This window comes from Thunnus thynnus, chromosome 2, assembly GCF_963924715.1.
Source record: "Thunnus thynnus chromosome 2, fThuThy2.1, whole genome shotgun sequence".
In the NCBI taxonomy this organism is placed as follows: Eukaryota; Metazoa; Chordata; class Actinopteri; order Scombriformes; family Scombridae; genus Thunnus; species Thunnus thynnus.
The window spans coordinates 20,368,699-20,390,896 of record NC_089518.1 but is presented as its reverse complement, the minus strand read 5'-3'; the positions used below and the strand labels follow the sequence as shown (position 1 = coordinate 20,390,896).

At 40.2% G+C, this 22,198-nt stretch overlaps 2 protein-coding genes across 2 annotated transcripts; both read left to right on the top strand.

Annotated features, from left to right (window-relative positions):
- Positions 1–1,853: 1,853 nt before the first annotated feature.
- Positions 1,854–11,936, top strand: fancg (FA complementation group G). The gene is made up of 14 exons (XM_067608939.1): positions 1,854–2,028; positions 3,160–3,256; positions 3,382–3,504; positions 3,627–3,799; positions 4,357–4,510; positions 5,243–5,373; positions 5,463–5,609; positions 7,711–7,871; positions 8,031–8,097; positions 8,246–8,562; positions 8,647–8,687; positions 8,795–8,968; positions 9,607–9,721; positions 11,512–11,936. Exons 1-14 carry the CDS (start codon positions 1,858–1,860, stop codon positions 11,603–11,605), a joined length of 1,965 nt encoding a protein of 654 aa, XP_067465040.1. The 5' UTR covers positions 1,854–1,857; the 3' UTR covers positions 11,606–11,936.
- Positions 11,937–12,799: 863 nt separating this feature from the next.
- Positions 12,800–21,748, top strand: vcp (valosin containing protein). The gene is made up of 17 exons (XM_067608898.1): positions 12,800–12,958; positions 15,105–15,216; positions 15,365–15,537; positions 15,621–15,763; positions 15,885–16,015; positions 16,106–16,237; positions 16,785–16,887; positions 17,470–17,603; positions 17,857–17,992; positions 18,649–18,761; positions 19,346–19,510; positions 19,619–19,741; positions 19,839–20,051; positions 20,230–20,538; positions 20,648–20,803; positions 20,934–21,088; positions 21,247–21,748. Exons 1-17 carry the CDS (start codon positions 12,942–12,944, stop codon positions 21,350–21,352), a joined length of 2,421 nt encoding a protein of 806 aa, XP_067464999.1. The 5' UTR covers positions 12,800–12,941; the 3' UTR covers positions 21,353–21,748.
- Positions 21,749–22,198: the final 450 nt, after the last annotated feature.

Genomic DNA, 22,198 nt, shown 5'->3' with positions numbered 1-22,198 from the left:
ACATCTGGGGTTTATTAGCAGTGATGAAGGTCAGAACTCATCATTTATCAAGCAAAATATGATGGTTCCAGCTTCTTAAATATATGGATTTATCTGTTGTACATGATTGTGAATTGAATACCTTTGAGTTTTGGACTATTGATTGGACAAAACAAGCTATTTGAAAGCACTGCTTAGGACTCTGTGAAACTGAAATGGCTGAAAAGTGACATTTTGGAAAATGAAAATGAAAAAAAGACTCTGTAGATGAATTAAAAATTAAAATAATCATTAGTTGAAGCCATAGTCATGTAGGCAACACCATCAGGTAGCTGTCGTGTCCTCTAATTCACCTGCGACTTTTACTAGTTTACCAGCCAAGATCCCATTTAGGACAGAAAAAATTGCCAGCAAATAACACAGAGGAGACAAACTGTCCAGTGACAGTCAGTAAAACAGACAAATTATGGCTGTTGTTAGTTTCTCAAAAGGGACATAATCTGCATAATCTGGGGTTATCACTGCAACATTTTTAATCAAAGTTTGAAGCCTCACCATGTAGATGACATTGAGAGGGACAGGAGAATAGGAGGTGGGAGGCTTTTGCCATGTAACGACCTTGTCCTTGACGGGAATGTATGGAGAGACAGAGACAGGGAGGGAGAGAGAGAGAGAGATGGAAAATAGCAGGATCGATGCAGAGGAAAATGCCAGAAAAAAGTTGAAACCCAACCCAGGAGAAAGAAAGACACAGGGAGCCGGAATGAAAGGTATCTTTTGTGCATGTATGTGTGTGTGTGTGTATTCTTATTGAGATGCAAGTATATGAGTGTGTAGTGTGTAGCAGTGGAAGTCAGGAGCTTCCCCTGTTTTTCCACAGTGTTATATTTAGAGCTTTCTGTGATTTGAGACAATGAAAGAAAGGAGGATCAGTGAGGATGTGAGGAAGCCAGACAATGGAGGCTGTAGACAACAGGGAATGAGATAATGCACTGATGGAGGGATGGCACAGAGAAAACAGAGAGGGATGAGAGGAGAGGAACTGGGTGAGAAAAGAGGGAGTCACCTTGGAAGGGACAACTAGAAAAAATGGCTGTCCTGGCAGTCTCAAGGATGACTCAGCTGCAATACAATTAAGGCCTTGGATTGCGTTTACTTGCTTTGAACCTGGGGGTGTGCGTGCATGCATGTATATACATGAGATTGTGGCAGCCTGCCACTTTGGCCAATGCTGCCTTTTTAAGCAGTCAAAGGCCATCAAACTGAGTCAAAATTAATGCACTAATACAACTATTAACATCTCTTTATTCTATTATCAGTAGATTTCTGTTGTTTCCTATCAAATAATGGACATCTTGTATTATCCCCACTAACATCTCTTTTTTTTATTATCAGTAGATTAAGACTTGCATTGTTTTTGTCTTGCATCATTAAGGTCACATTGAAATTGTACCAATACTAACTTGATACTTACTTATATTACTTATATATATTATCATATATTTTATTCTATTAACCAATATTGTTATTCACATTATTTTTGTTAATTTCAGTCGTTAACCTTGTCTTTCATAATTGTAAATGTGCTTTGTCAACACAAGCTTATTGAACTGAATTGAATTGAAGTGAATTGAATTGATCGTACAATTTTAATTGTGTCTGTATGTTTGTGTGCAGAGTTATGAAGAAACAAACAGCAGCAGCACTTCACAGTTTAGTTGCAATGTGCCATCCAGAGACTGGAGGATCCAGACCACAGCTGGACTGGACTCTGTCACAGCACCACCTGCTGGGCTCTAAGCAGACTGTCGGTGTCACTTCCAAATGCGTCCACAGGGGGCAGCAGAGCCCCGCAGCAGTAAACTCACTGACGTGCTGATGTTTACTTCCGGGTTGTTAGTAACCCTTTGGCAGACGAGGGAAAGTTCAAATGAAACACCACCGTCCCTCCCCCAAAATAGCAATATAATGTCTGATAAAATGTATAAACCACCTCCTTTATTAGATAGATGGATTCAGGAAAACAACGAGTTGGTAAACAAATGGAAGGTAGGTTAAGATCTTTTTTTTTTTTAGCTGTTGACGTTAGCGTCTTCTAGCTAACGTACATTATGATTTAATGTTACTTAGAAGTGTTTTAATGCTCGGGAATAGATGAAGAGAGCAGAAAGTCAATGTAATTCTAACTAATGGTAAATTCATGCTTTTGGTGGGCTTAAGTGCTTGATAAACAGACCGTCTTTCACTGTTGTGTGTGATGTTTTAGGTGGGGACGGTCATTAATCTTGTATTATGTCGGTGATGAAGAAATAGTCATGCTTTTTCCTTAAGTAAAAGTACCAACACCAAACTACAGAAATACTCTATTACAAGTAAAAATCCTGCATTCGGAGTTTTCACTTAAAGAACAGAAGTATTGATAGGAAAATATACTTCAAATATCAAAAGTAAGTCCTTTCAGATGATTACATGTATCATATAGATTGTATTATATGACTATATTATTATTACTGACGCACTTACATGTAAGTAGCATTTTAATGCTGTAGCTGGTTTAGGGAGAGCTAATTTTAACTTATTTTTATACATATTCTGTTGGTAGGTTATTATGTAACAATCCATCACATTTTATAAACAAATCAGATATTACTATTTACTATATTTCTATATCTATAACACAAATGTAGTGGAGTAAAAAGTACTATATTTCCCTCTAAATTGTAGTAAAGTATCGCAGTATAAAGCAGGGTAAAATGTAAATAAACGGGTACAACTACTTTAATCTTGTACGGGAAGAGTAGTTAAGTGAATGTACTCCATCACCTACTATTCTCTAAATGTAGCAAACACTGTGTTTCTTCCTGTCCCAAGTTATCAACCCGTAATTAATGGACATGCCAATATTGTTCTGAATCCCATGGCACCTGGCACTTTATTTCTTAAATTGGTCTTAAATTATTAGAAATTATTTCAAAAATTTTTGGTAATTTAATCTTTGCTTCTTTTTACAAAGTTGCATCTAATATAGTGTATTTGAATGGTTTTACTTATCTTTTTGTGACGTATGATGTGATATCTGATGTTGTCATGCAAGCTGAAGATGAATTTCTACTTTTGTGCAACAAATGTGGACAATAATGTTTTTTTCATTCATTTTTTCATTTCACGTCATTATTTTAGCATCAAGAAGGAGGAGGAGATGCTTTGGGCCGAGACCAAAACCAGAGCCGGGGATGGTGGTCCTCTGAGTTTCACAAACTTTTAAGGAAAATCCAAGGTGCTCCATCTTACACCTTCATCCTACAAAGACTCTATTTTGTGAATTTGGGGAATTCAGCTCTCACCTTTTTCTATCCTCTTCTCTTCCTCCTTTCCTTTCTACCTCATGTTGCTCTCCTGCAGGTGTTCCTCCTCTTGCAGACATGCAGTTGGAGCTGTCAGTCGTGTACAATGCCTGTTTGTACTCTATCGCTCTGTCTCAGGTTTCGGAAGCTGAGCTGCTCCTCACACAAGCCACGGAAAGAGGTACGTCTATGCTGTAAAAGGTCGATAAAACCAGAGACTGAGATGACGTGGAAAATAATCCAATTTCATCCAATTTCATGGTAGTCTGACTCTTATAGCCTCCCTGCTCATGTTCCCTGCAGTTCTACAGATGACAGGAGATGACCCCATGGCTTCAGACCCCCCTGTAATTTGGCAAATTGTTCTCAAATCAGTTGAGAACACAGCTTTGAATTCCAGTGTACTGCACCTTTTCTGTTTGCAGTGGGCAATCTGGCTGGCAACCTGCAGGCTGAAAACTATACAGGAACTTCAGGTAAGATGCTGTTTCAAAAGGCGTTTCTCAGCTAGTGTTCAAGTGAGCTCCAGCATGTTTTTTTTTTTTTTTTGGTTTTATGATGTAACCAACCAGACAGTTATGTGATATGGATATGTGCCTTATACATTCAGAAATTCAGGATCCTAACAAAATAAATTTACCTGATTTATCTGCTAATCCTGGTAACTATTTTACCCATCATGTTCCTGTACAGGCCAGAGACAAATGCCTTATGCCAAATACTATCAATTGTTGGATTTATTCTCCAAAATCCAACAGAGAAGTTCAAATTTTTTTTGTTTTGAAATACAATTTTGGTAGAAAAACATGTAGAAATGTGAATTTAAGTGCAATTTCTCCCAATGTCACTTGTGTGCCCAGTGCACAATTTGTAGGATAAGACCACCTTGTATTTGTTAGTAATTGTCAATAAAATGGTATTAAAACCTAAAACTATTCCATAATGTTTGTATTTTACTGAGAATTACGTACTTGGTGTATATTGAATACCACTCATCAGTATGAACGGTTGTGTTTTTTTCCTGTGATGGCAGGAGGAGCTGTCCTCTCTGTTTGAGACACTGTCTGCCGGAGTTGGGGATGACATGAGAAGTGAGGCAAGGGGAAAATCTTCTAATGCTCCACTATTGGTGATGGACCCAAGAAGACTTACTGAATTATTGCAGATCTGCACCTTTATTGCCCAAGGTCAGCAACATTCATGTTTTTGTTTATGGATATTTAAGGACCAGATATGGTTTGGTGTGACCAGACCAGATTATTGTATGGAGCTTAATCATAGAGTTAATGTTAGTTTGATTGACATGGTATAACCATGGTATAATTTATTCACCTTTTTTGCATGGATGCTATTAAAACAGTGCAGAAGCAGACAACCTCCAACACTGTTGTACTTAGAACAGAAAAGTATTATAAAATATATTATTTGAATCCAAACTGCTGCGTTTTTATATGTGTTTGAATTTTGATTGTTGTTGTCAGGGAGGCATTACCGCAGCCTGAGGATCAGCATAGAGAGGCTGATAAAGAGTTTCTTTCTTGAGTTGTCAGAATGGACTTTGCTTAAAGAATGTATAATCAACCACAAGATCAAAACTAACTTTTCATGTTCATCACCACTTCACTCATGTTAAATTTCATATCCATCAACTACTATGACTCTTTATTCTTCACTCTTTTTAACTTTTAAAATTGCTCCTGTTCGCACACCTACATTTTGTAAATACGTTCTGTTACACATTTTCAGACAATAGCAATGTAGCATTGATAGATGCTAGATAGTGCTTGTGCTCTAAAAAGTAAAAACATTTTTCTTTTAACTGAAGGCAAAGAATCTATGTCAATGATTTATAAACAGACTCCTTGTGTTTGTAAAGTAATTAATCCAGTGTTTTGCTGTGTTTTTTATGATTTATTAAGGTGCAGAGAGGCTGAATGAGGGTCGGAGTTCAGAAGCGCTGACTGATCTGCAGACAGCTTCCTCCCTGCCAGCTCCCAGAACTCTAGTAGCATACTCACACCTCCTCTCAGGCTCCTGCCTCGCCCATATGGTACACACGCAGACAAAGTCTACACACACAAACAGAAAATGATGGGCATAACAGCAGTGAGAGTGACTGTGTTTTCATCTTGTCTCTAGAACTGCCCTCAGATGGCATTGCAGTGTTTCAGGAAGGCGCTGGAGACAGACTCCCGCTGTATATGTGCTCTTTACCAGAGCATACTCATCTACAGACAGCTGAGGAACACACAGGCTGAGATACAAGCTCTCCGTTTGCTGCACTCAGTGGGTAACATACCGTACATATAGAGTTGTGCTCATAAGTTTACATACCCTGGCAGAATCTGCAAGATGTGTACCATTTTTAGTGTCTATAGTTGTGACCATAAAACTCAATTTACTCCAAATAACTTTGTTCCAGAAGTGTTGAGGCTTGTCTAGGTGCTGTTTGGCATATTGTAAGTGGACTGTTTTGTGGCATTGGCACAGTAACAGCTTTTTCCTGGCAACTGGACCACGCAGTCCATTTTTGTTCAAGTACCTCCTTATTGTGCATCTTGAAACAGCCACATGTAACTTTCAGCTGAAGTTGCATGTTGGTTTTTCTTTGCAATCTGAACAATTTTCCTGGCATTTGTGGCTGAAATCTTTGTTGTTCTACCTGACCGTGGCATCAACCGTGGTATCAACAGAACCCTTAATTTTCCACTTCTTTATCAGAGCTTGAACACTACTGATTGGCATTTTCAAATCTTTGGATATATAAATATAGTAGAGTAGTATAATAGTATAGTAAATATATATCTTTGGATTTATAAAGTTCAACTCCCTTTTCTCGGAGGTCCTTGACAGTTCTTTTGCTTTCCCCATGGCATGATTTAAAAAGGGCAAACACAATTATGTGAAAATAAATGGCTTCACCTGACCACTATCCCTAAATAAAACAAAAGTTTTCAGCATGATCAGTCATATTTTCCAAAAAATGGCCAATATTTCACAAATTCTACCAGGGTATGTAAACTTATGAGCACAACTGTATATATATAAACTTAGCACAAAAAGTAAGGAAACTTGTGTTTGGTAGATTATTTCTTTGTTGTAACAATGCTTCTTGGCAATAAATCTTATACTGTTGGAAAGCCTGTTTATTTCCCTTTTAAATGGTGCCACATTTGTAAGGAACATGTATTTATGGGATGAGCGGCAGAGCTGAGTATGTGGGTTGCGCCCATGAAAAATATGCCAAATCTTCTCTGCCAATGCCAAACAGCTTATTCTGCCATTGACTCTTGTTTGGTGTTTGGTGGATTGGATGATTGAAGTTTGAAGAAACAAGACATATTGGCAATTTAGCCTCAGTAGCGTGTGGAAGAACGATACACAGCCACAACAGACTGGCACCTTCTCCTCATGCTGGTCACCAGCCTGGTCACACTCTGCTGTGGGATGGCATCTCATTCTTCAACCAGCATCTGTCGGTTTGTGGGGTTTATCAGAGACTACCTCCAGAATTTGGGAGTGGAGAGGATGGAATGGCCTGCCAGCAGTCCTGACCTCAACCCCATTGAACACTTGTGGGATCAGCTTGGGCGTGCTGTTCGTGCCAGAGTGACCAACACAACCACATTAGCTGACTTGCGATAAATGCTGGTTGAAGACTGGGATGCCATCTCACAGCAGTGTGTGACCAGGCTGGTGACCAGCATGAGGAGGAGGTGCCAGGCTGTTGTGGCTGTGTATCGTTCTTCCACACGCTACTGAGGCTCCTGTTTGTTAAATGAATAAATTGTTAAATTGCCAATATGTCTTGTTTCTTCAAACTTCAATCATCCAATCCACCAAACACCAAACAAGAGTCAATGGCAAAATAAGCTGTTTGGCATTGGCAGAGAAGATTTGGCATATTTTTCATGGGCGCAACCCACTTACTCAGCTCTGCTGCTCATCCCACAAATTAATGTTCCTTACAAATGTGGCACCATTTAAAAGGGAAATAAACAGGCTTTCCAACAGTATAAGATTTATTGCCAAGAAGCATTGTTACAACAAAGAAATAATCTACCAAACACAAACACAAATTTCCTTACTTTTTGTGCTAAGTTTACATAGAGGGAAGGTAGGAGGAAAAGCTGCATTTTATCTCTTGCCTCACTCGAACTCAATGAGTTCTGTTGCATTAAATCATGAATAATGAGAGCACTGAAAAAATCGGTGAAGTTATGTATTTTTATGAAAAATGCAGATAAAATATTTTTATTATTAAAGTATTCTCTGGATATATTTTTGTAGTTGAATAGCCCTTAGTAGGTGGGACCAAAAACTCAAAGACACATTCACATAAATGTAATTCTGAACACTGAAACATGAAACCTCTCTTGTCCCACAGACATTGATGTTGCCCTCTGCCACAGAGCCTGTTGTAGCTGATACTCATCTCCTATCTCCGACCTTACTGCTCCGGAGCCAATCCCTGAGCAGTCTGCTCTTTGTCCCGTCTGCCCTCACTGTCCTCCACAGTTTGGCCCTGAAGTGTGTGCTCCATGGGAGGTGATAATACCAGCATGGAGCTCAGAATCTCTGTTTGTAGCTCTGCTTCACTGACACCTGACCACTACTGAAAATCACAAACTGTAGACTGATCTAAGAATAGCACTCACATACACTGGAGTTTGTTTAATGGGTTTGGTTTCTGTTGTGTGTCTGCAGGGTGTCAGACAGTGTTGAATATTATCTGGATCTGCTGGCTGCTCTTCACTCAGAACATCAACACGGAGTAAGAGTGAAAACAGTGACAGCCACGCAAGATGATTTAACTACTGATGAGTTCTAGCAGTCTTTTAACAAATATGCTAGAAGTCTTGTATGGTGAAAAAGAATTTCATAAGCTGTTAACTGACATCTGTTTGCTGTGTTTGTCTCAGGTACATGCTGAGGTGCCTTCACTCCCCAGATTACCTGAGCTCTACCTGGAGGCTGGCGCTGCCTTGCTCATGGCCCGGCGGCCTGTTGATTGCGTGGCGCTGTGCGATGAAGTCATCAGCACAACACTGGAGCTGCTGCCAGAGAAGGTGGTGTTGGAAGAGCCAGATGAGAGGAGTGAGGCTGAGACCGGGGTTGTGTGTGCAGAGGGTGAGGAGAGGGTGGCGATGCTGCTCTGGACCGGTGCTGCCTACCTCCTCCAGGGTCACTGCCACACTCACCTGAAGGACTGGAAACAAGCTTTGACTCACTACACAAGGTCTGTGAGATGGGAATGACTTTATTTCTGTCATAAATGTTTATGTCACTTTACAAACACACAAGACTGTATTCTGCATTACAGGTGTATCAACCTGCTGGTGAAGGTGCGCTTTAAAAAAAAAGGTGGGTACTTTTCTGGCTTTATTGATGCTTTGGAGAGAAGTTGTCTCTCCAAAGAAAACTGCCAGCTATTTTTAACTGTGCTTGTTATTCTGTCTGTTCAATTAAAGGGTTCCAACCACAGATTCCTAGTGCGGACATGGTTGACAAGCAGAGAACAGATCTGTGTATCCTGCAGAGGCTGAAGGGGCTTTCATTAGCTGGTAGAGGCATCAGCTTCACCCAGACAGACCAACTCAGAGAGGCACTGAGAGATCTACAGCTCAGCCTGCAGGCATTCCCAGGTACACACAACACAGTTGTACCTTAATGACATATACAGCAGCGCTCAAATGTGTTTTTGACAGGATTATTGCCAGTGCACCATAACAACTTGGTCATGTAGAGGCAAGTTAAGGTCAGCCATTCGCAGACACTTAACACTCTACTCAGGGATTATTAACTACTTGATACCACTGTAATTTTCCCTCATTTCAAAGTTATGTAAACACATTTTCCCTACAGTTTGACATCATATTCACTATATTATTGTTCTTGTTTATTGAGTATGAAAATAAAGATTTTTGTGTTTCACCATTATTATTATTATTATTTTATTTCATTGTTAGGGTCTTGACTAGAATTTGAAATTAATATATTAATCTATAACAACATATCTTAGTAATGACCGTACTGTGAAAGTGTCTGAGTGCAAGACAAAATAATCTTCCACAAAACTTCTGTTTGTTAATGAGGAGCAGCCGCTTAAGAAATGTGAAAACGTTGCTGTAATTATGATTTTTGCATCTTATCGTTAATGTTTTTACACACAGCACCTACCATTCTGTTCATTTATGAGTCAGTTTGGCATTAATGCACCATAGGGTTGTAGTGAATCTGTACTTTGTCATAATACGTCATCATGCTGTATGTGCTGTCCCAGATAACGTGGGTGCAGGGCTGTGGTGTGGTGAAGTTCTGTGGAGGCTTGGCAGGAGACGGGAGGCAGCTGCCTGTTGGGAAAAGACCTGGAGTTTCACCACACAGTCCACGACAGAGTAAGACACTGTCATTCTTACATTTAATGAATTTTAGAATGTAGTTTATACTATACATACAGGCTACTTGTGTACTCTTTAGCCCTCTTCATTCAAAAATGCATGTTGGGGGATCCGGTTACATGTGGACAGATCTAAATATCAGTGTGAATGCACCCAAAGTGTGCTGCAGATGCAGTGGGATTTGATTGTGCAAGCCATATTCAGAAGTGGTCATAAATGCAAATGACTGTACACTATTTAGAGTGGTGTGAACACAAATGTGTCCCCAACCACAATTAAGATGCACTTAGGCTCTGTTTACACCTGGTATTACCATGCGTCTCGGGTGATTCGATCACAAGTGGACAGCTTTAAGTACATCTGTTTACACCTGGCGTTAACATGCGTCTCCACATGCGTCCTGAGTGACCACTTGTGTTCACTTCCCCGCTCTATACGCAAATAAACACGGACATCATTTCTGTTTTCAAAGACCAAATTCATTCGTTATTCATCCAGAGCTGTGTTCAACTTGTTTGATAACAGGATAAATATTCAGGATATATATAAATATTCCGCGTCGAGAGAGAGAGATGCAGCGATCTCCCCGCAGCTGCATGCGCATTTACGCACAAGACACAGCAGCATAACTTCATTGAATATTTAAATCTCCGACACGCCTACAGGGTCAGTCAGGATCTAATGTTAATTAATGTTCTATATTCTTCTACACACCCAATAGGTCAGCTGTTACACACACAATCCAGGTTCATACAGTGAAACTGTTTGGAGTAAAGCAGCCGTCCTCCTTATAAATCCTGAGCTCATTATGTCGAACAGCACAGCAAAACTAAAAACTGTCGTTATCAACTTGACAGGACAGAGGAAACTATACAGCTACGTTTAGCTTCTGAAATATTTTTTTAAACAGACAAGCGAAAAATTAATAGTTTAATTTCTATTCTAATTGTCGATTTGAAGAGGGAATCCGGTTAGGGGAAAGGGAAAAACAGGAAAAAATGGGAGGTGGATGATGTTTTTAATTCACAGGAAAAACAAAATAATCTGCTTATCCTGTTATCTAACAAGTTGAACAGCTTTGGACGAAGGGTCTGCCGGAAAATAGAGGACGTCAGTTGGTCCTTCAGTGTGGCCCAGGACGCATCGCGCTTACACTACTAAAAGGATGTGGTCACATGCAGCCCAGACCACCTCCGAATGTGGTCTGAGTGATCGGATCTCAATCTGTCCTCAATGCGACTTGGGTGCGTTTACACTTGTATTTAGAGATGTCCACTTATGATCGGATCACCCAAGACGGATGTTAATACCAGGTGTAAACAGGGCCTTAGTCAGTCTGGTGTGTGTATAGCATGAGAAATCTTCCAAAAACAATTGATTTGCCTGATCCAAAGATCTGACATGTTTTAAAGCTTCATTCCACAATTTTCTGCATGTTCACATTACAGGAAAAAGCGTTGGAGCATATAGTGCTACATAATGTCGTTTCACCTCAGTGTTGTTGGCATGCAGGGGAAATGTAATCACCGGGTAACATTAAATAAAACATATAAATTACTTAAGTAATAAAGTTAGACAGATTTTCATATATGAGCTGCAGCTGTCTCAGTCGGATCTAGATGCAATCTGAATGTGTTTATCTAAGGTGCTTAGTTTGAACAGAACATTTTTCAGAGAAAAAAAAAAGACCCCTTGTAGTGAGAGTCTCTTGTTGCTTCAAGAAGGGTACATTTGCTATGCTGTGATGTTACTTTTCCTCTGACTGTAAGATACTTTTTGTGTTTCAGGACAGTTCCTGTGTACTTACAGGAACCCCAGTCTGGCCCTTTGTTGGATTCCACAGAGCTCCGCCACAGAATACAAAAACTTGGTCCTACGTAGTCTGCCTGGAGAGGGACAAAAGAAGAATGCCCTCTCACCTGCTGAATGGGATTGACTTTCTCAGGCCTGTGAACTGAGATCCGTACCCACAACAAACATGTATTTACTGGGATAGCAAAATAAAGCATCTTGAAGGGCTTATAGTCATTTAAGATTGAGAATGAACTGTGGATGGTAAACCTTGCAGGTGGTTTATGCATGAAATGTTGAGAAATTGCTGGACATGCTGTGAAGTTGCTTGGTCACTGAGGGTCTGTGCTGCCTTGTATGAAGGGAAAATGTGTATATAAGACTGTTACTCTAATAATGTATGATTATTTTCAAGATAAACTTAAAGTCCCCTTTCACTCAAAAATGTGTCTTGCTTTTTGTTCCTAGCTTCACTGTACAGAATGATGCATGTGCAGAGTTTGAGAAGGCTTTTTTCACATTCAACTGCTGAAAGTGGAAAGTTTTTCTGTGCTCACTGAAAATCTGAGCCTATGAGCACGATTTGTGGCACACAACTAGTTTGGAGACAGTTCCTGATCTAGTATACAACTTACATAAGTGTGATGTGGAAACTTGAAGCCTCCAACTCACAGACACTAGGGATGAACTTTTCAGTGAAGTAGGAGACAGCTTGTATCCAGCAGTTAAAGTTTTGACATGAAAAATATTTGCATATTTGTAGATTCTGGGTTTTTCAATGAGGGAGGAAGAGTAGATGTAATTTTATGAATTTTCACATGGTAATTTACTTTTTTTGTGTGGGAAAACCGTATCAGACACACATTATTGTTCCAGAGCAGGGCATTTTTATTTGTCTTAATACATGTCTGTAGGGAATCTTAAATGAATACAGACTGCTTCAAAAGAAAAGATACGCACCATAAACAACTGCTGCTCTAAAATGCGTGTTTTCACAGCTTTTTATATGGATTGCTAGATAAAACAAATTAATTTGCACTGATGCTGGGAGAAAATCAGAGTAACAGACTATTTTCGTGTTTTCACGATTCTTCAATATCAACGCGGTACGTATCAATTGGATGACTGAAGTTTGGCGACAGGCTTAAACGACCAATAAGAGAAAAGTTGATGGAAATAGGCACCACCCACTCATTTGTAACTGGCGACGTCAGATTCCTGGGTCTTTGATTGGTTTCCGAATTTGATGGACGGCATGTAAGCCAATCAGAGCGGATGATGCATCCAGCTCACGGTATAATTGTAAAGAAAAGCACGGAAACTGCTGCTCTTTCGTGTGATATCACTGTTGGGTAACGAGAACCGGTTAAGCCTCTTAAACATTTAGCTAGAATTTATTTATTAATCGTAATCCAGGTGGACGACCATGGCATCGGGAGGGGAGTAAGTAGAAATAGCTTTCGGTCTTATTGAAATGCGTTTTTACTGAACAACGGTTGCCAGCGAAAACCTTTTTAAACGGTTAATATCCGCTCAGAACACGTTAGTTTATTAAAGTTAGCTCGATGGCTAATACATAACCGAGTCTGATAGCAGGGGAGCTAACGGGGTCAGGTACTTCAGCCTCCGCACTTTTGTCCGTTGGTTGGAAAACACTAACCGTTGGCCGATATCCCGACGAACTGTTGACGGTTGTCAAACGGTTGTTGTCGGCCGGTTAACGGTACTGAGTTATCCAGCGGTGTGACAGCGACGTGACAAAGCGCAGTCATCGCTGTCGCGTTTGAGTGCTAGCATTAGCTTAGCTTAGCAACAGTGTCAAGGCCAAAGCCAGCCACCATCACACCGACAGGCTGGCCTATCCGCCGGATAATAGCCTGTCTAGAGACTGGGCGTCAAACTGTAAATGTAACAAATACGAATCTAATCGCCAAATGGCATAGACTTAGCTAATGGGCTAACGGCTGGCTATAAACAAAAAAAGAAGACGCCCGTCATTCAGAAAGCTAACCTCAGGGCGAGCTGTGTACAGTGCACCAAAGCTAGCAGGCTAGTCATTCCTAATGATCGACAATTTACTCTATTTCAGCTGTTAGCTAAACAGTCGTAAAATAATACATTTCCTCATCTGATTTAAAATGTAACGTTAACTTTAGCAAACGGTAACGCTGGCAGTTTACGTATTTAAAAGGCACAGTGTTAATTGTAACGTTAGTCTTTCTGGAAGGGGGAGCTAACAAAGTTTTTTTCCCAATTCTTTTGCTGTGTCATCTGCTTGCTCGCCAGTCAGTTAGCTTCAAGGCTAGCATTAGCATGCTAACAACATGAAAGAGAAACTGTAAAAGAGCATTTTAGAAATCTGAGGATATTTAAACCTAACGGGTTCTTTTTCGACGATACTTTGAATATACATGTGATTATCAGTGTTAGGCATAGATGATTATTAGTCGTTGTAACTGGCGAGTTGTCTGAATGACCTGTTATGGTTAGTGTTCCAATATTATTAACAACATAGGGACAGATCCACATACTACAATATTAATTAAATAAACTCATACCATATAAGTTATTATACAAGGTAATTTTCACCTTATTTTCCGAGCTGTGCTTGCGTGGAAAAAGTACAGAGACAATACAGTAAAAAAAACATTTTTGAAAAACACAATCAATAGTAAAAGCACTAACGCCTGAGTGCTTGGTATGCCTGATCCCTCTTCACAACGGTTTCATCTCGGATTTTAAAATGATCCCAGTTGTAATCACTTTTGAGATCTGTGACCAAGTTCACCCTGAACACTGAAAGCAGAGAAACGCAACCTGAAACTCAGAAGTTTCACTGTGACACAGAACACCTGAGGAGCATGGCACATTTTAAAGAAGCTAACAAACTCAAAAGGTCCCCTCGGGAAACGTTTAAGATGTATATAAAATTCTATACTCTGAATAATAATTTATGTCTGATATGGTTTTTCCACAAAAAAGTCCAGTTGTTAAAATCCTTAAAATGACATCTACTCCCTCCCTACTACTCCCTCATTTATAATTCCAGGATCTATAAATATGCCAATATGTTTCATTTCAAAAGTTTTTGTTGACAGAAGATGTCTCCTATGTCACTGTAAAATCCATTCTCAGCATATGTGCACTGGGGGTTTACAGTTTCCATATCACACTTGTGAAAATTGAACATTGGTCCAGGATTAGCTTCCAGACTATTTGTGATGTCATAAATCATGCTGTTAGGTCCACCCCATAAAAATCAGGTTTTCAATGAGCACAGATAAATTTTCCACTTTCAGAAGATGAATGTGAAAACATAATTTTAGTGTCACAGTGGAACTCAAACATGCAATTTTAGGAACAAGAAGAAAAACTAAATATTTTTGAGTGGAGGGGGAATTTAACATTCAGTTGCTGCGAAACCTGAAAAACCAAGACATTATTGTTTTCTTATGCTAATTTTTCCTTTTGCACAATGACTTATCAATTGGAGCAGTTTGTTTATTGTAGGAGCTGCTTGAGACCTTGAAGGTGCACAATAAGAAGACTTGTTTGACCTTGAGTTTCTTTCATCTGTTTCTCATCATAGAGCAAAAAATGATGATCTAGCCACTGCAATTCTGAAACAGAAGAACAGACCCAACAGACTGATTGTCGATGAATCCATCAATGAAGACAACAGCGTGGTGTCTCTCTCTCAGGTACACATTCAGAAGGCTTTATGTATTACTGATGTATCTACAAAATCAAAACCCCCATGATCTGTTGTGATACTATTTATCATTTTGATATTGTAAACGCAATAACACTGAAATTCTCAAAATAACTTTGTTATAATGTGTCTTTAAGACCAAGATGGACGAGCTGCAGCTCTTCCGTGGAGACACAGTGTTGATGAAGGGAAAGAAGAGACGGGAGACTGTGTGCATCGTGCTATCTGATGACACCTGTTCTGATGAAAAGGTTCGCATGAACAGGGTGGTTCGCAACAATTTGAGGGTCCGACTGGGCGACGTCATCAGGTATGGAAAAAGCGCACACTTGTCTTAAGTTTGTCTGGAGGATTTCTATATAGAAGTGGTTTTAATTGTAATATGTCCCTCAGCATTCAGCCATGTCCTGATGTGAAGTATGGAAAGAGGATCCACGTCCTTCCAATAGATGACACAGTAGAGGGAATTACTGGCAACCTGTTTGAGGTCTATCTCAAGCCATACTTCCTAGAGGCTTACAGGCCAATCCGCAAAGGTGAGTGCAACACTTCCATTGTCAAGACAAATATTTTATATTGTCTGGCTGATCAAATCTGTTTAAATGTTTGACAAATATTGTGTACAAGTGCTAAAATTGACATTGTTTCCTTGTGAAGGTGATATTTTCCTGGTCAGAGGAGGCATGCGTGCGGTGGAGTTCAAGGTGGTGGAGACTGATCCCTCTCCCTACTGCATCGTTGCTCCTGATACAGTCATCCACTGTGAGGGAGAGCCAATCAGGAGAGAGGTGGGTAGCAGGTTCACACACTGTACATGGGTTAACATTATCCAAATTTACATTCAAATTTGATTGAACTTATTGTGTACGAACATGCAGGATGAGGAAGAGTCCCTGAACGAAGTGGGTTATGATGACATTGGAGGAGTGAGGAAGCAGTTAGCTCAGATCAAAGAGATGGTGGAGCTGCCTCTCAGACACCCTGCGCTGTTCAAGGCCATAGGAGTCAAGGTAAGGCATCCTTTTAATTTACACTGAGGAATAGGGTGACATGTTTGGCCTTCTTTGTGGAATTTTAAGTGAGCCTGTGTAATTTTAAAATGATTTAAAAGCACATTGTCTTATAGACTAATGTAATGCTGAACTTCTAAGCTGTAAAATGTGCTCATCCTCAACTTTAAATACTCACGGGCTTCCCTGCTACTGTCTTACTCTTCAGGTATGACCAGTGAGTGGCTCATGTTCAATATTACTATGAGTCTTGTAATTGAGTCAGTTTGTTGACTTTCAGAGTCTTCACTTGTGTTGCTGTTCTGCCCCATTTAGTGTGTGATGGACATTTTAAGTATCAAATTTAAAGAGTAAAGTAAGCAGTTAACACACTACCTCAGTAGAGGTAGAGGACTTTTGTTCCTGTTTGACTCACTGTTTCCCTAATGCTGACATTAAGCGAATATAGAGGAACTCATTCATCAAATCCTTTGGACATTTCACTTGTGCTGTTTTCAAATCAAAAAATGAGTTTAAAAATTTGTTTTGAAACATTCACCTTTCTCAGCCCCCTCGTGGAATCCTGCTGTATGGACCCCCTGGAACTGGAAAGACCTTGATTGCCAGAGCCGTTGCCAATGAAACTGGAGCTTTCTTCTTCCTTATTAATGGTGTGAACAATAATTTATATGTTTTCTTTTATAAGGACTCATTCATGGTCTGAGTCATTCTGTGAAAACACTGGCTTTGTTCCAGTCTGCATTACCTTTATAGTTACTGCCGGTTGTGTTCCTTTTGATTATTTAAATAAGCATATTTAACCAGAATCCTGAATACACCGGATGATGATGTTATTTTTACATCATTCTGAGTCAGTTTCAGTTTTAGAGTAGGAGATGTTTATCATGAAGGAAATGCTTCCAGGATCAGGAAAATTGGTTTGTATAGATAATACTCTGATAAACATGTAGTTTTGCTGTGGATCTACTGTAAATGCTAGATTTTAAAATCTATTTGAAATCTTACATATTGGTGGGTGATGTACCTGGCACATAGATGCAGTTAGGTGCTTTACTAACCCTCAGAGTCCTGTTTTGAATTTCTGTAAATTAGATTTGGGAGCTTAGTTTTTTTTTTATTCTAGGCCTTTTTGTCCAGTTAAGTTTTTATTTTTATTTATGCATAGTATTTGAAGGGAACGCTGTGAGGTTAATGTTAATCTAAAATAAAAATGTTTGGCTCTCTGTTTTTAGGCCCTGAGATCATGAGTAAGCTGGCAGGAGAGAGTGAGAGTAACCTGAGAAAGGCCTTTGAGGAAGCAGAGAAAAATGCTCCTGCCATCATCTTCATCGATGAGCTGGATGCAATTGCTCCTAAGAGAGAGAAGGTGAGTGGGGAGAGAGGAAAACTAAACGGATGGTTGAAGGAATAAATGGAAAATGGCAAGGAGTGTCCAAAATCTCAGCACAGAAATTGCACAGTGAAATATGATTTGAATATTTGTTTTGTACACTTTGTGATTTTATTTTTAAAAGAAAGAACTCAAAATCTAGAGATTAATGCCTAGAAAAAGTCAAGATGTGGGTTCTGTACCAACAATATATGTTGTGCGTATTTAATTTTATTTATTTTTTTGGTAGACTCACGGAGAGGTGGAGAGGCGCATTGTTTCTCAGCTGCTCACTCTTATGGACGGCCTGAAACAGAGAGCTCATGTCATCGTCATGGCTGCCACCAACAGACCCAACAGCATTGACCCAGCTCTGAGGAGATTTGGTAAATATTGATTTTTAAGCATGTATACAGTTGCTGTTCAAAACAAAAAATTTAGGATGTTTCTATCACAAGTGCACCCCATATTAGACCGTATTGTGTCAAACACCATCAGCAGGTTGGTTTATGGTGTTTTAGGGAGGAGTGTGGAGTTATTGTAGCATGAAGGTTTGGACCTCTCTTCATCCCCAGCAAATTCAAATGTAGTTTTCAGCCAACAACAGCACTTGAGTGGTGTTGTGCTTCAGTGTCACTGCAAAAGACCAAAAGTTATGTTTTATTTCTGCTTGCTTGTTTCATGTCATTGATATGGAGGCAGTTTTTGGTCTTTGAATTTGTTAATTTGTGGGTCAGTTTCTCACAGCGCTGTGCAGACACACCCTTAACAGTGTATGACAGGATGTTTGACAGCTGGCATACTTGAGCAAACAAACTCAAATGAATCTGGCTTATTTACCAGATACTGTAGCAGTGTTTTTTAAAAATCAACTTGTATCAATGATTTGTAATATGTGCATTGTGCTGCCACCCAAATAAAGTGGAGTCTATAAGTTCCTGAAGGCAGTGCTCTTAAACTTTCTCGTATGCATCTATTTTATTGCTACTAGTCTGTTTCAGTGGAACTAATAAGTGTGTTTTGAACCCCTCACCCTCTGCAGGGCGTTTTGACAGGGAGGTGGACATTGGCATCCCAGACGCTACCGGCAGATTGGAGATTCTCCAGATTCACACTAAGAACATGAAGCTGGCTGATGACGTTGACTTAGAACAGGTCTGTACACATAGTCAGGTGACATCTCTCAACACACCGCTTCCTTGAAGCAAGGTAGAGTCATGTGGTTATTATTGCCAGTAACTTCAAAGTAAAACCGCTCAAATTGTAGACTTGCATGGAATCTGATGGTAGTTAAGCTTTTAATGTAGAATAACCAGATAACCAGTTATACTATGAAATAAGGTGCTCCAAGTTTGCATTCCTTCATTTCTGACATTGACTACTGTGATCTCTCTTGGCTAGAGTGTGCAGCATCCAGTGTGTTTGTTTCATTCACTTTTGCCATTCTACATGAGCAGGCAGGCTTTAGTTGGAAAATGGTGTCCGCACACTGCATTTTAGCTCCAAAAAAACTTAATTTAACTGAACAAAGCAACATTTTGACCTTACTGTGTCTTCATCAGGCAAATCCTGCATGAGTTGCATAAGTAAGTACATAAATATAACCATCATTTTCATTAGTTACTGCATTGCAGCAGAAGTTTTCATGGTTGGTTATACTTAATGAAGAAGTATTGGGCAGGATTCTGGACAGGAATTGCTGGTTAAGTATTATTGAGCTCTCTGTATCTTTTATTTAGGTAGCCAATGAGACCCATGGACACGTTGGTGCAGATCTGGCTGCTCTCTGCTCTGAGGCTGCCCTGCAGGCTATCAGGAAGAAGATGGACCTGATCGATCTTGAGGATGAGACCATTGATGCTGAAGTCATGAACTCTCTTGCCGTCACCATGGATGACTTCAAGGTAAGAGCTGTAGTATAATCTTTGCTATAGGCTGAATGTAAAATGTTTTTCACATAGTCTATAATGGCCTCCTGAGCACTTACTAACATGCTCAACTCTGTCCTGCAGTGGGCCCTGAGCCAGAGTAACCCATCAGCTCTCAGGGAGACAGTTGTTGAGGTTCCCAACATTACCTGGGAGGACATCGGAGGTCTGGATGATGTCAAGAGGGAGCTGCAGGAGTTGGTGCAGGTATGAACCTCATCCAGAACTGCAATCATATCTCAAACAGATGTATCACAGACTGTTAAGTTAGAATGTTTTCTTTTTTCCATTTCCTTAAATTCAGTACCCAGTGGAGCACCCAGACAAGTTCCTCAAGTTTGGCATGACCCCATCCAAAGGTGTGTTGTTCTATGGTCCCCCTGGTTGTGGTAAGACTCTGCTGGCCAAAGCCATTGCCAACGAGTGCCAGGCAAACTTCATCTCCATCAAAGGACCTGAGCTACTCACCATGTGGTTTGGAGAGTCTGAGGCCAACGTCAGAGAGATCTTTGACAAGGTAACCATGTTGATACGGAGTTGTTCTAAGTGTTGTAAAAGGTACAGAAGAGTAAAAATGCTTCAATCTTTTCAGATAATTTCTCGCTACAGAAATATTTCAGTTTTGTAAAACTATTGTGTGTGTGTGTGTCCCTTTTTTTTTTTTATTTTTTTTTTTTTTTTTATAATGTTTCCAGGCTCGTCAAGCAGCCCCATGCGTTCTCTTCTTTGATGAGCTGGACTCCATAGCCAAGGCCCGTGGCGGTAACGTGGGAGACGGCGGTGGAGCTGCCGACCGTGTCATCAACCAGATCCTGACCGAGATGGACGGAATGTCCAGCAAGAAGAACGTCTTCATCATCGGAGCCACAAACAGACCAGACATCATCGACCCTGCCATCCTGAGACCTGGCCGTTTGGATCAGCTCATCTACATCCCCCTGCCCGACGAGAAGAGCAGGATCAGCATCCTGAAGGCCAACCTCCGCAAGAGTCCCATCAGCAAGGTGACACTGCTGCTTCCTATTATTGCCTCCAACACCCTTTTGACTTGAACATGACTTCAGCAGAATCAGAAAAGGTCTGGTAAGTTTCTGACCTTGTTTTGTTTGACAGGATGTGGACTTGGACTTCCTGGCTAAGATGACCAACGGCTTCTCTGGAGCTGATCTTACAGAGATCTGCCAGCGGGCGTGTAAACTGGCCATCAGAGAGAGCATCGAGAATGAGATCCGCAGAGAGAGGGAGAGGCAGACCAACCCATCAGCCATGGTCAGTGCTTGCTCTTTTTCCCCCTTTGTTAACTTTTCACATCTGGCTCAACATCAGCATGCAGCTTCCTTCCCTGCTGCCTCTGATCTTATGCGTGTTTTTATAACGCTCCCCTGTATCTTCTTCATAGGAGGTGGAAGAGGACGATCCTGTGCCAGAAATCAGGAAGGACCACTTTGAAGAGGCGATGCGATTCGCTCGTCGCTCCGTCAGTGACAATGACATTCGCAAATATGAGATGTTTGCTCAGACACTGCAGCAGAGCCGTGGCTTCGGCAGCTTCAGGTACATTTTCTGACATTTTGTATTAGTTTGAGTGCAGGTTGCTGTGTGTTTTAGCTTTTTAACCATAAAAGGCAAGCATCATTCTTTCTGCAGTGTTGCGTAACAGCAGCTGCTCTGCTAATGAGCTAATGAATGACTGACTGTCTTCTTCCTCACAGGTTTCCCTCCAGCGCTACAGGTGGCAGTGGTCCAAGCCATGGCTCAGGAGGAACTGGCAGTGGTCCCGTTTTCAATGAAGATAACGACGATGACCTTTATGGATAAATGTACACTGCCCCACAGTGGTCAGTACTGGGATCACACCTGTACAAATTCTCACCAGATTCCACATTTTTAGGACTTTGTGCTTCTTTCTTGTGTTCCTTATTTTTTTTGTATGATTTCCCTCGGAGAAAGCATGTAGCCGCTTGGTTTGCCCTGGCTTTGATGTGGGTGGGGATAAGGGGATGTTGGAAATGGAAGGTGAGTGACTGACTGCAGACTTTTTTCAGTGGGGAGGGTGGGTTGTGGGTTATTGAGTGGCCTCATTTTCAGTATATCACAACCAACATGAATGGCTTTAGTGACGGGATTCTATGCTAGACTATAAGAAAGAAAAGAAAAAAACATATTGCTAATGACTTCCTCTTTTTTTTTTTTTTTTTTTTTTTTTTAAATAAACAGTAGCATATAATGTATTACAAATTTGTCAAGGTTATGATGTTGAAAATAAAATCTCACGAAATGGAAGTGCTATCAGTGTCTGTTTTTAAATATCTTTATTGATAGTTTTTGTTTATTCAAATTAAAGGTATCTGTTCTTATTCAAAAGTTTAAATGTCTTAAATGTGTATTCTCTAGTCAGTGTATTTAAGGTAATTATGCATAGTTAAAAGAATTTATGTGGCCAACTCCATTTGAGAGGGGAAATAGATTTGTTCCCCTAATGTTGCAGACATATTGAGATGGGTCTACATTTGTGTTATATTTATAATTTTAAAATATTATTTTTTGGACAGTTTTGCTTTTATTTGATAGTTTCTCTGCAGAGACAGACAAACATGGAAAGAGTGAGAGAGATAACGTGCATAAATGAGGACTTAAAAATGCCATGTTTTCATTTAAATCGCT

Bases quoted from the DNA above. Each gene is read 5' to 3' on its own strand.
- fancg (XM_067608939.1), top strand. From the start codon at position 1,858: ATGTTTACTTCCGGGTTGTTAGTAACCCTTTGGCAGACGAGGGAAAGT. The intron at 8,098-8,245 runs GTAAGAGTGAAA...TGTTTGTCTCAG, and splicing joins ACTCAGAACATCAACACGGA to GTACATGCTGAGGTGCCTTC. The intron at 9,722-11,511 runs GTAAGACACTGT...TTTGTGTTTCAG, and splicing joins ACCACACAGTCCACGACAGA to GACAGTTCCTGTGTACTTAC.
- vcp (XM_067608898.1), top strand. The intron at 16,016-16,105 runs GTGGGTAGCAGG...ACGAACATGCAG, and splicing joins GAGAGCCAATCAGGAGAGAG to GATGAGGAAGAGTCCCTGAA. The intron at 20,804-20,933 runs GTCAGTGCTTGC...TCTTCTTCATAG, and splicing joins AGACCAACCCATCAGCCATG to GAGGTGGAAGAGGACGATCC.